This window comes from Pyxicephalus adspersus, chromosome 4 (genome assembly GCF_032062135.1).
Source record: "Pyxicephalus adspersus chromosome 4, UCB_Pads_2.0, whole genome shotgun sequence".
Taxonomy (NCBI): domain Eukaryota; kingdom Metazoa; phylum Chordata; class Amphibia; order Anura; family Pyxicephalidae; genus Pyxicephalus; species Pyxicephalus adspersus.
In genome coordinates this window covers 111,229,919-111,243,918 of record NC_092861.1, presented here as the reverse complement: position 1 = coordinate 111,243,918, position 14,000 = coordinate 111,229,919, and the positions used below count along the sequence as shown (strand labels likewise).

General features: G+C 34.0%; 1 protein-coding gene across 1 annotated transcript in view; it reads left to right on the top strand.

Moving 5' to 3' along the window:
• The window catches only part of SYNE1 (spectrin repeat containing nuclear envelope protein 1), a 198,065-nt gene that overhangs the window by 54,208 nt on the left and 129,857 nt on the right, over nt 1-14,000 (top strand). Inside the window, exons 23-40 of the mRNA XM_072410249.1 lie at nt 216-374; nt 1,136-1,344; nt 2,129-2,237; nt 2,978-3,142; nt 4,040-4,207; nt 4,623-4,799; nt 5,677-5,817; nt 6,326-6,486; nt 7,060-7,210; nt 7,517-7,744; nt 8,448-8,546; nt 8,968-9,155; nt 9,363-9,486; nt 9,966-10,129; nt 10,211-10,364; nt 10,806-11,434; nt 12,571-12,750; nt 13,660-13,810. Coding sequence (XP_072266350.1) covers nt 216-374; nt 1,136-1,344; nt 2,129-2,237; nt 2,978-3,142; nt 4,040-4,207; nt 4,623-4,799; nt 5,677-5,817; nt 6,326-6,486; nt 7,060-7,210; nt 7,517-7,744; nt 8,448-8,546; nt 8,968-9,155; nt 9,363-9,486; nt 9,966-10,129; nt 10,211-10,364; nt 10,806-11,434; nt 12,571-12,750; nt 13,660-13,810 — 3,357 coding nt within the window. The remainder of the gene's footprint in view (nt 1-215; nt 375-1,135; nt 1,345-2,128; nt 2,238-2,977; nt 3,143-4,039; nt 4,208-4,622; nt 4,800-5,676; nt 5,818-6,325; nt 6,487-7,059; nt 7,211-7,516; nt 7,745-8,447; nt 8,547-8,967; nt 9,156-9,362; nt 9,487-9,965; nt 10,130-10,210; nt 10,365-10,805; nt 11,435-12,570; nt 12,751-13,659; nt 13,811-14,000) is intronic.

Below are 14,000 nucleotides of genomic sequence, written 5' to 3'. Positions count from 1 at the left end.
ATCCTGAAAAAAGAGGGCACATTCAAATTAGTTTGCTGCATGCTGATGAAACATATTACTTTAGTTTTATTATTGTATTCTTTAGCTGTTTACCTACATTTCCAGCTTGCTAATAGGCTATTTTAGGTGCTTTACATATCCTGTATGAATTCAGTTGTAGAAAATCAATTGGAACCGATTCAGGCAAAATTTTTAATGCTTTATTTGCTTCATAGGATTATCAGAGTGAGGCTCCCTACCATTTACTACATCTAAAAATTGAGCTGGAGAGAAATAGGATTCTTGCCTCAGTGGAGGACTGCAGATCAGAATTGGCACGGGAAAACAAAATGCTTCCGGTGGATGGCAGTGAGAAGATTTTGAAAGAACACAGGGTAAGTGTACATTAAAACTGCTGTCTAACTCAAAAAGGAACCACCAAAATCACAAAATGATAACACTTATTCAAGACAGATAGAATAAATATAATATGTCATAAACATTGATGATTAAATGTACTAAACGATAACTGAGCAAGAACTGTAAAACCCTCTTACAGTCTATTATATGCTACTACTACTGGAAAGAAAGAGTAAATATTACCCTTACTCTCCAGTCAGCACGGTGTTTAAAGGAATTGTGGAGAGCTATTCTCAGAAAGTTATAGAGGGAGAGGGAATTATGCTGAAAGCCCTCCTGCTTCTTACGTGTCTATTCCATGCCTGCCATAGGGAAGAGTCGTGCCCAGGTCTTTGAATCAGGTGGGATCCTAGCATGTGCCTTACCCACATATAGTATAAATCAGCCATAAGGTTCAAAATACTGCCTTGCTGATTTGTCCCCACTGGTCACTAGTGTAATGCATACAAAGAATAACATTTACAGATGACTCTTATGCTGCTTTGCAACTCACACTAAGGCCATCCCAATCCCATGTTAAGGTAACTGCTTTAATCATTAAACCCAGAAGGCGCCCAAAAATATGCATTTACTTGACATTGCTCCCTGGCTAGGCATTGTTGATTGATGATAGCTTGTGATATAGACTACACAGCTCATACTCAGCTGATAAATAATGGATAAAATATTTGATTCATGCATCCATTTAGCTTTGTTGATCTTCTTTTTGTGTTTACTTTATTATGTTTCACTATAGGCTTTCTTTGGTGAGAAAGGGTGCTACCAGCTGTGTGAGAAGAGGCTGAGACTTATTGAAGAGTTGTGTTTGAAACTGCAGGAGAGAGACCCTATAAAGGGAGTATATGAAAGCAGCAGATTGGTACTGAAAGATTTGAAAACTCAGATTGATACTACACATCAAAAACTAATGGAGCATTCAGACAAGTGGAAGGATTTCAGAATCAGGTAATGTTTTAGATCTTAACGCATATCATAATTATACAGTTATAATTTTATTACTGATTTGTCAGTTTGCTAGCATGGACAACACATGTTATGTCACTTTAGCAGAATGTTGGCTGTGAATTCAATTACAAATCAAAATGATCAGTCACTGGATAATCTTCAACCAAGGCATTATCTCCCATTCAGATGATAGATGTGTTCCAGGCTAGAAGAATGAAAAACAATAAACATTGATAATATTCATACATAAAATTATATGAATATTATTTAAATAAGTTAATTCCTTTATATGTTCTAGGTTGTCATCAGCAAAAACATGAACATATACCAATTCCATATACTAATATTATATTGTACTCGGAGACATAATTGCATTGCAGTACAGTAAATATACCAATAAACACACAGGTAAATTGGACAAACGGCCAAATTTATACATGCAGTACAAATGCATAGCTATTATCACATCCATTGCTCTTTTTCTTTTGTCTAACCATGTCTCATTTTACCTTATGCTTGTAATTTCTCAATATTATACCCACATTGTGACCTTGTTAAATACCGATATATAAGGGCAGCTTTTTTCTGCCTTAAACCCCCAAAAAGAGGTGGGAATGGGAATTCTGGATAAACATTCAAAATTGGTATTTTATTTGGTGATAAATGGAAGACTATAGCTTTACTTTACCCAGGAACATCCTATGTTTTGCTTCCTACATAGTGCCTAATTGTTACTATTCATTATTATCCTAATGTTAATGACTGTCCCTCTTCAAATTTACAGATTAAAAGAAGTGTCAGACTGGCTAACAGCAAAGAATAAAGAGTTAATTCACTTTAAAGATGGAGCTAAAGACATTACAAAATATGAACAAATAAAATCTTCAATTCAGGTAACCTGTTTCAGGTCTAATGAGCTTGAAGTTGAGGCCGTGTTTTAATTAGATCTTGTATTTTGTATTAGATCTTGAAGATTACTTTGTTTTATAGGGTTCTCAGCTAATATATACTGTATAAAACATTTTTTACACTTATTGCATTTCAACACTTTACACTTGGTATGGTTACTTTGAACTGTGTTCAGGTTAAGCTAGCTAGTAATTTCTTACATGCATGTAAAAGCAGTATTGCATGATGCAAAATCTACCTAAACTTCCTCTAGTTGGAGTAACCATATTCTTATAGAAAATTTAGTGAGATGAACCAGGAAAGCCATGGGCAAATAAAGTTGGGGTAGATCCTTCTACTTGGGTCAGAGACAACAGCAGTGTGGGGAACCCAGTCTTTTACCATTCCAAAACCAAAGAATAATAATAATAATAAAATATAAAATATAATTTTGCAGTGGAGTTTTGCAATTAGCCAATACATGGGTAGAAAGTTGAATATCAATATGATATGATGCTTATAGAGTATATTAAACTTTAAATGCTATATCGTATACATTTCATCAACCACAAAGCCTAAACCCAGAATCAATGAGCTAACTACTTAGGAAATAGTGGAGCACTTCACACAATTCATTATTATGGGTGTATAATTTCCATGATGTTGCATTCCCGTTTCTCATGACTATTTCTTTTCAATAAATGTAAAGCCATTCTAACTAATTTGGAAAAATGTTTTATTATAGAATATTAGACATGATGTGGTTAAACAAGAGGATAACCTCCGATTTTTGAAGGACAGACTGACTGCACTCACTGAGGTGTCAGTGGAGAAGGAAGTAAGAAGGCAGAACAGTGATCTAGCAAGACTTTCTGAGAGCTGGAAATCATTCTTGGACTCACTAAACCAGGTACATATCATTAATACTTCACTACTACAAGGACAGCCCTTATCGTATTATAAAACATGTTCATTTTTCCTGGCATTTATACTAGAAGAGTGTTTTTTTCTAGTTTGAGAAAAATCTAAAGCATAAACCTTTTGCTAATACATAAAAAATTATTATGTATTCTAACAAAGAATACAAATGGAACAAATTCTTAAACACAATAGCTCTTTTATTATATCATAAACTCTTCCCTTTTTTTTGTACTTTGAGAATATTCATATGGAACCAAACTTGTGTAAACATTGTCATATTTACATTTATCATGTCTGCTGTCTGCACTGTAACACTTGACTTTTGACTGTCTTGTCACTAGCGGTCTAAGAATTGGGTCTGCTAGAGTATAGCTTTGCTTTTTGTACTGCTTTACTAAATACTCCCACCCTCCTCCTACAATATTCCTACTGCCGTTTTTATATAAACGGCACATGTCACATCAATAAAATTGAAATAAATGTTAAAAAAAACTCTCACCTTCAATCTTGTATCTATTTTTGCATTTTTACAGTCTTGCCATCATATAAATATTAAGCTTCTAGGCCAAGAAATGCCTTTTTAAAAGTAGAGAAGAGAAGGGGAGGAGAAGGGAGTGCCCTTTAGAGGGGTAGAAATATTTATTTTACTGTATTTATATATTATCTTAATTAAAAGGTCAATGTAGATGAAAGCCAAGCAGTGAGTGCTACCTGTAGGATAGTGCCTTTAGATACCTTACAGGTCACATATAGCTACAGCCAGCCATAATGTTATTTATGAAATCATGTTTATTGTGTAATTTATATGTTTAATATTACACTGAATTGCTTTAATAGGATGTTAAAAAATAGAGATATGGTCATAGTTGTTGTTGTGTCCCAATAGATTGAGAAGATTTTAGGCACAGTTGGGGATTGTGTAGAATGCAAAGAGGCAGTAAAGAATGTGCTCAGTGCGTTAGTGACAAGCTCCAAAGATGTCCAATCAGAAGCAGAGAAGATCCTGAACACAGAAAGCCTTGAGGAAGCTCAAGAACTACTTCTTCAGTATGAGGTATTCAAACTTTATATTAATTCAAATCAACAATTTAGGTACATTTTTGCAGCCATAAATTATATTTGCATAATCAGATACCTATCAAAACATAATGTTTATGTAGCCAAGCCATTGTGATCTGGATTCCTTAGCCATGTTAAAATGTAGCCCAACCTAAAATTGTGACAAATCATGCCCAAACATATGTCTGTGGCCTTTAATTATTGTTCTCTTAGGTATGCCTGTTCTGCAATGTTGATGCCTTTACAGTAAAGTATGATAGATGGTGTCCTAGTTTGGGTATTTGTTAATCATACAATGGCTTGTTATCACAGTAGAAATTTTAATATCTGAAGGAATACCATCTAATTAGTATAGTACGCTCATCCTTTCCTATCATGTTTTAATGTTCAACATATTCTTGTCCTTGCAGCAAAATGTTAAGAAAATACGTTCAAAGAAACAAGATGTTCAGCTCCAGATTACTCGTGCCAAACAGATTCAGATTGAGAAAGGACTATCAAGAGATGTGAAGGATGAATTATTAAAGATGGAAGCTGAAATGGAAAATGTGGAGATCACATTAGTACAACAGGAGATAGATGTAAAGGTAATGTAAGCAAGCCTTAGTGTCTTTTTAATGTTTTCCCAGCCATCCCCCCTAGAGAATATACTCCATCCCCTCTAATTGCTAGAATTAGAAATTAAATTCAGATATCACTTTTACTTACCTATACATTTGTGGTCATGTGAATTCCTGGATCCTGAGTCTGTGGACTGCAGAGTGGTGGGCAGGTTCCTCGTTGTGAGCCCAAAATGCTGCCTGGGTAATGTGTCACTAATCTTCACTCCTGGAAGCTGGGCTTTTTTTAGCCAACATACACTGATTTATTTAGTGAGCAGCATTTCCTGACCTCCATCCTAATACATGGCACAGAAGAAAAAATAACAGTTAATCAATGAATATGGTGCAGACCTACTGTAATAAATACATATGCATTAAAAAAGTTTAAAATTTATACTCATATATTGTTAGTTAAGAACGCAGGTGTTTTCCTTGGCTGACAAGCATCCCCGAACACAAAGCTCAGGAGCTTAAGCTGATCTGTGCATGTTTCACTGTTCTCAAACTCTTTTGTTGCTCTTGAACATTGCATGTCTTGTTTCAGAAGAACAATAGGTAAACAGGCCATAAATTAAAACTATATTTCATGCTTTATAGTAGCACATCTTTTGTCTGCGTAAGTTTACTAGTCTAGATCATGGAAGGCTGGTGCATAAGATCATGAAAATCACAGTACAATTGTTCCTTATATACTTTATTAAATACCAACATTTCTTTCTTTTTTTATTTTTTCACATGCATTCAATAATACCTGTCATTATTTTGATTCGGATATTTGCTCTGATATTATCCTCCATATCTGCCATTGACCTCTTGGGTGACGTACTGTATGTGTATATGAATTGGTATATTTTTTTCAAAGGACACAGTGCATAGTTGGGAGAAAATAGAAAATGGAAAAGAGTCAATTGCTGAGCATATGAAGCAGATAAATCCTATACTTGAACGGCCCTTGAACTTTGGAACACTGGAAAATTTATCATTAGAACTTCAGCAGACAAAGGTAAAGTAGCAAAAACTATATATGTCTACCTAATGTTGTATTTTTAGTAATATATGTGAATTAAATGTAAAACGTTTTGTCACACAGAAATCAGTTACTTCTCAGAATTGACTTTTAATTTAGGACCTCATAAACACAGCGTTCCAAACAAGCCTTTTTCTTGGCAGCATTCACATTATTTATTAGTACCTTTGTGGAAATGCTAAAATATTCTTGAAATGTGATAAACATTTAATAAAAATATTTCCCCACAACAACATAATAATTATTTTTGCCTTTTTTTACTTTTTGAGCTATTGTGAATTTTTTTGAATCACATCAGATGCCAGAAAATGAAGCACACGAGTGGGCAAGGATGATCTTTTTTGTGGTTATTGCTAACGTACAAGTTACTTGTGGCTGGCATACACCTGATCTTCAACAAAAATAAATCTATTTGCTGAAACCGGGATACTAATCTTTCTTAGATGAAAAAAAATTTCATACTAGCCTCTGTCTATCCTAACAGGAGATGTGTAAAAAAAGCGAGGATCTCACTGTTCAGGCTGAGAACCTGTTGAAGAAGTCCAGTGACATAAAGCTTGGAGAGAAGAGCAAGCGTAAACTTTTGGAGAAAACAAAGTCTGTTAATGAGAATGTGAAGCAGATTAAAAAGTGCCTATCTGAGAAGTAAGTGCACAGAATTTTCCAGGGCAATTCTTTCTTACTTTACTGCCATCGGATATGACTAGGAAAAAGAAGTGCAGATCACTGCAGAAATTTAACAAATATTATTACATATTTTTACCTCCATTTCTTAAACTGATAATGAAAAGAGGTTCTTTCGCTGCATTTGCTTTATCATAATGTTTGCTTACTTATTTATAAATGAGTGGGTTGGAATGTATATTCTCTCATTCTTCAAAAACATGCTCCAGTGCTGTACTCATCATCCACATCCAGGCTGAATGATGGCCAGCATCATTTACCATATTATTGAGATTCCAGGCTCTTATGTTGATGCAGGTATCAAGATACTCAATGTATAAATCTGGAAAAACACATAGTAATATATTTATACAACTAATAAACAATAACAGTATTATTAGTTTAAGTGATTCAGCAAAAAAAATAAAAATAAAAATATGAGATGTTTAATTAAAGATTTAATCAAGATTGCTGAGCTTCTGAATCCTAAAGCTCAGTTATTTGTGTAAAATTTACTTGTTTGTATATGTTACATTTTTTCTTTTTCAAATTAAGCATTACCAAAATGGAACAAGTGAGGGAGAGCTGGCAGAAGTTTGATCATGATTTTGAGATGCATTCCACTTGGATTTCGGACAAAGAAAAGGAGCTAAGTGATCTTGAATTGTCAAATATTTCTTCAGACATTCAAGTCACCCAAATTAAGGTAAATGTTAAAATACTGCTGATGATGCTGACAAGACATTGGTAAAGGATTTAGTAGCATATTGTAGCAAATTTGCCAAACTCAGTCGTTTATTTCATATAACTAAAAAAACGGTTAATTCCATACCATTGATATTTCTGGGATAGAACAGACAATTCAGCATTTCTTACCCCACTGCAAAAAAGCTGGAACCTTATTGGTTTATTTTGGTGATTTCCCTTTGATTTACATTTTTTACCTGAAGTTTTATGCACTTTGAAGTTAATGTCATTTTGATTCATGTACTGTCATCATTTTAATTTACAGGAAATACTAAGGGAACTAGAGAAGAAAAACAACGATATATCAGACCTTGAAGCCAATAGCCAGTCTTTTGCTGAATTTATTACTACTCCTGAGATGACTCGGATCAAATCCAGACTGTCCCAGGTGGGCAAGGATTGGGATGGACTAAAAGAACATGCTCAGCGGCTGAAAGAGAGCATTCTGGGACATGCTGAACAGCAACAAAAATTTGATGAGGCCTATAAACAGGTAGATGAAGTTGTTCATTCAGCAGTTACAAAATGTAGTGCTAATGCTGACTACTATTTTGTTTTCTACATCATACAAATAGAAACCTGTAGTCTTCTGTAACATTAGTTACAAAAACTCAATCCCTGTCCTCTTCTAACTACACAATGAATGGTCCAAGTCCAGCCTTGTTGTGTCTTATGTAGGGTGTAGAATAACTAATGTCGTAATAATGATTGGCTGATGAGGCTGTCTGTATATGATGTCAGCCTTTGCAGTGGTACTGGAAAAATCTTCTAACAAACATAATTACATGTCTTGTAAACCTGCTAAACAAAACTCACAAAATGGAAGCTAAAGTATGCCATATGCAACATAGAATTAAATTGGAATTTCACAGAAATTCATCCTTTATGGGAATTGCATTGTGCAAAATCAATTCTCGGGAAATTTGCTATTTATCTTTGATTATGACTATACAAAATAAAAAAAATGAAATTTTGTTATTGTAAGTAGTATGTTTGAAATGGTCCTGCTGTTTCATGCTGAACTATTGCTTTTGGGTGGGTTTATTTTTGTTGCCTTATGAGTTTTTAGCATTATCCTTTAGTTGTATTTAATAAACTGATTGCACAGTCAGTATTGCTGTAAACATATAATACTACAATACTACATATAATACTACAATACAAAACTTAAGCTGATTTTATTATTGGTTATGCAGATTCAAGACACTTTGGAGAACCTTGAAGCTTTTCTTGCATGTCCAATTAGGAACTGTTCTTCTGCAGCAGAGACATACAAAGTATTGAATTCACATCAGGTAATTCTGTTTTACAATCTGGATGTTCACAGAAAATTGAAAATGATGAAGCTATAGAGCTATGTTAATGTTTTCTTTCTATATATATGTATCCCACATTTGTGCCTCATTAAGAAGTGAGCATGGACTCAAAAAAAGGCTCTTTATGCCATGAACCTCTAGTAATGTTAAGTTTACCTAAACAGTACCATAAAATGAACATTTTTGCTTGTATGCCTTCTAAAGTATTGCTTATACTAGGTCAATGCTGTTTGTGACTATTTGTCACATTAGATTTGGAGTGACATTTAATGTCATGTCTACTCCGTTGCTTACTGGAGGGAAAGCTGTACCTGAGGATCTGTGCTTCTTCACCTCTTGTGTTTCTGCCTAATGGTGTCAATCATAACATCCCATCAAATATATTCCCTGTTATCCACAGGATCTGTGTCATGATGTGGAAACCCTGAAAACCAGAATCCATTCTCTGACTGCTGGTGCCCGTAATCTCACAAATAAGGATAAAGCAGTGCAACAGACCTCAAACCTACAGCAACGAATTGAAACTGCCTGGACACAATCCAAAGAGAGGCACTCTTTACTGGAGCAATTGCTAGCCCATTGGCAGAGGTGTATATTCCACGTCAAATGTTTTTATATAAATAAATTATTATATGGTATTTCATGTTTGTGAAGTAAAACATGCAGTATTTTTTGCTCTGCATGACATATTCTATACATTTTTTAGGATTTTGTTGATAGCTGTCAGTTGTTTAGTAATTTACAGTAATGAGGATGTATTGGGAGTACTCTGTAACTTTTGATCATGCCTTTTAGACAAGAAAAGGAATTTTCTTCTTTTGTTATCTGGCTGGAGAGAAACGAAGCATTGCTCAGTCCTCCACAAGAGCTATTTCCAGCAGACAAATCAAAAATCGAAGCTGAAATGCAAGCTGTCCAGGTATGTGTATGCTTATATTAGTACATATGTGTATGGAATAATAATTAAATGTCTGACATCTGGGACTTTACTAGGTATTTTATTGAGATTAGGTTATATTAATCATGCGCCTTATCACTGTTTTGATCCCTTCTTCATTACAGTTGTATCCAATAAAAATATATATGCTGCAACACCTTACAGTTACACTTACAGTTGTCTTATCTATGGCTGTCTCCTAGTTTCCAAGTTAGTCTGTTCATGCATAAAGACTGCACATTCACTCTAGCAAAACATGTATTTGTTGTTTTATCAGAAGTTTCAATAGAATAGGAAATGTCTGTGAAGCCAGTTTAATTTGTAGATAATCATCATTTTAAACAGTCTATAGGTAACAAACTAATTATGTGGTGATGAAATATTGAACATAAAATGCAGAATATGTTTGCTTTTCTCATTTTAAAGTATATAGTTGATTATACCTACTGATATTTTGACAGGCTCTTGATGCTGATTTAGCACAATCACAGAGGTACACTGTCCTGGTTCAGTTGTCTGCTTCTTTGTATCAAACCTCCAATGAAAGCTGCGTAGAGTCAACAAGGAGTCGCCTAGAAGAGCTATCCCAAAGATGGAAGAGTCTACCTGAAGCCGTTTCTAAAAGGTTAGTGATTTCATTTCCATTAATGCCAGGTAATCACTAATCACTTGGTTTCACTAAAGCTTAAAATATTACTTTTTCTAGGATCAGTGTTTTGGAGTCTTCCCTGGGTGAACATCAGAAATTTGATAACATGCTGCTTAAATTGTCTCTCTGGAATAAACAGTTTCTTGGAGAACTTCAGGAAGCTTCTGAGATCAGTACCTCTAATCAGAACATTGCTGTGACTTTAAACAAGGTGACCATTTTTTCATACTCTACACTTGAAATATTTTTAGAGCAGATCAATAGTATACATGTATACTAATCACTAAGTTAGACTGCCTTACATTATGAAGTCTACTTCTTTTCTACAAGCTATAACTACCTTAGTCTCTTGTTTATACTTTGCAAGATCATTGTATTTTAGTTCTCAGACCTATTATCTTTCCAGTCCCCTTTTACTTTTTAATGTAGTTTACATTTTGGAGTATGTAGCATTATTCGTGGCAACAACTTAAGGTGGGCTAAACATCCAATATGCCAATGTGGGCAGGAAATGATCAAAGTGCTCTTTTGCTTGAATATTGGGACATAAGAAGCAAAACAGGAACCTTTCAAACTTCATCTATAAAGGTAAATGAGTGTAGCCTTCAAATAATATTATCTGTAAGTAAACACGTATTTCTTTATCACACAGAAACATATAGCAGAGATGAAAAAACAAGAAGAAGAAATCAGTCATATGAAAGACCAGTTTGCCAAGCTATGCACTTTTACCATTTCAGAAGATCATCACATTTTACAGGGAAGAGTCAATGATTGTGTACTTCTGTATGAAGAAGCAAAACAAATTGCTGAAAGACGTCAAGACTCCCTGACCAAATTAGGAGACTTCTTAAGAATATATATGGACTCACTAGGAATTCTTCAAACCTTAAAAGAAGCAGTGGTGGGAGCAGTCAGCTTGGATAAAGTCAAATCGAATGCCTTTGAGAAAGAGTTAAATGATGTTTCACAGGACATTGACAAGATAGCAGCCATGTCAACAGGTTTAGATACAGCACTTGCCAAAGCACAGTATAACTTAAAGAACTCCATTTCCGAGCAGAGAACTTCCTGTAGAGCACTGTCAGACAATCTAAGCTTAGAACTAGAAAAAATACAGACGTTACTTGGAACAAAGCTAAGTGAGGCAGAGGTTCTTGGAGCTTTGTGGAAATCATTTATCGATTGCAGAGAAAAGTTACTCAAAACTATTGAAGACATTGAAGAAAAGGCAGACAGTGAGGGGATGAAAGAGCCAACCCTGCAAGGATTTCAACAAAGGTGATAAAGAAATAAATTGATTCTCGTTTAAAACACCTTGGTGTTCTACTAAACACAGCTTGCTGAAGTGCATACTAATATTTTTTTATTTTTTAATTCCTATTCCTTTTAGTTTTCATTTGTACTTTAGATTTGACCAATATTTTGTTATGACACAGCAGCAATTAGGTTTGTTTTTAGAAAAATATGTAGTAAGTGAACTGATAGTTTACTGTATATATGGACTGAAAAGGAAAAAGTGTTAGCTCAGAAAGTGCACTGATATTCGATATTTGACCTTTGACTTTTTTAATTAATTATAGTAATTATAATAATTTTATATGCACTTGTTATTAGCACTATGTATAATAAATGAAACTGGCCACTATTTGTAGGCTTTTGAAAGGATTAAATTGTCTTTATAACTACACTAGGTGTTTCTGCTTACAGCACCACCTTTCCCTTTGTCACATGAATATAAATGTTTATTTTTCCCAAATTTAGATGATATAAATTGTACGCTGGTCAGTCTACCAAAGGCATGGACAAAAGTGTAAATTCTACGGTACTCCCGGAGCTTCTTTGAAATGTGCTCCATGTTCAAAGAGAGGTTGATGAGTATATTAGCTAAAAGTCTCTATAGCTTATGATTTGTGTCTGGGACATTATCCTCAATAGCAGCCTTTCATACACCTATTGGCCCTTAGAAATAATTTTTGGATCCTTGGTGACCCCTGCTAGAAATGAATATACCTACATACCTTATAGAACATTAGCAAAACAGAAGGAGGTATTACTAAAAAAATGGATGTTTTGGCCTGAAAGTGCATGATATGCTGCTGTGATAGAAACAAAGGTATTGTACCTTTTGTTAAAACAAAATATTTTCCATAACATACTGCTCTGAAATAAACAGAAACACTGCAAATACTTTCAAAGAGATAGAGTGCAACAGATTTTACAATATTACACATTATTGGAAACTGAACCTGAGCCCTGTATGAATAAGATTCTAACCACCATGCTGGCCTAAGAGTCAGTACTGATTTTGTGTACATTTGGGTAGTTTCTGTAATGATTTATAAGCGGCAGGTATTATTAGCAATTGTGTGCCTTTCAACCAAATATATAAATATATATTTTTTAAATTAATACAGGCTGACATTTTTTAATGAACTGGAGGAAGAAATTAATTCATACCAGCATGAAAGACAGTGGCTGATGGACAAAGCAAAACAGATTGCTCAGAAGGATTTATCTCTGGCAGCTGAAGCAGACAAAGAGCTGAATGGATTGAATATTACTTGGGAAGATACTAAGAAGCTTATCAGTGATAGGTAAGAAATGCATTATTATTGATAGGGTAATCTGCAGCCTATTTTATGGAATTAACCTAATAGAATAATAATAAATATTATGAAATATTATCAGCATCTATAACTTATAGATTGACAAAAATCAATAAAAGATATACGCTAAAGATATAGTGAATATATAGTTGAATATTAAAAAAAATATATTAATAAATTATTGTTTACAGAAATAAACATCAAATTCTACATTAAATTTTACATTTGTTGATTTGTATTAGGCTTACAAAATTCTGAAGTTCTCTGTTGCCTCCAATTTTTTGTTTGGGTATATTATAAATTACAAAATATTTCAGCTGAAACGTCATGTGTATATTCTCAATAAAATGCTTAGTTGGTGGTAATTCTGATTATTTTTACCTGAGTTTTTGTATCATGAAATTCTATTTCTCACCTACATAATTTAGTCCACATGGACACTTTATTATGTAGATGTCCTGTTTTGGCATGTGTTGTGTGACTCCATAGTTTGACATTGATTTACTGTGGGACTCAGTGAAGAAGTGAAGAATTTAAATTGGAACAATGAAAACATGAAATACATGGAAATACCCTATTTTTTTAGGTTCCTGATATGTAGTGAAGCGCACTGATTGCTCTCTGGAAAGTTGCTTTTACAGTCCTGTCATGGATTTTCCTTTGCAATCAGATTGTAGACGATGAATTAGAGATAAATAGCACTTTCAGTGATGTTTGCTGCAAATTGACTGACCGTGAAATGATTAGGGGAATATATGTTCTTTTATACATATAGCAATCACATATTTGCATTTTTTGACCTCCTGCAAAAAATAGTTGCTGTATGCTAAGTTCATTGCTGAGAAATGATCTGTAATGGTGTGTTTCTTTTTAATTTGTTTGTTTCTTTAATTTCAGTCAAGAGCAGTGTCTGGCCCTGATTGATCTAATTAAAGAGTATGAACACATGAAATATACGATAGTAAAGCTTTTGGAAACTGTGGAAAATATGATCACTATCAAATCCACTTTAAAAGATCAGGAGGACATCCGCCGCACCATAGCAAAAGTAAGAAAATATCTGTTACGTATCATGTTTAAAGTTTTCTTATACTGTAGTAGTTAAGAAAAAAAGTGGTTTAAAATTCAGGTGAACAAAAAAATTTCCAGTGTTGTGAGAATGATACAATTCATGAGTAATGATTTTCTAAATTCCTAAAATATGATTTTGCATAGTTCAGACAAATGTATATGGATCA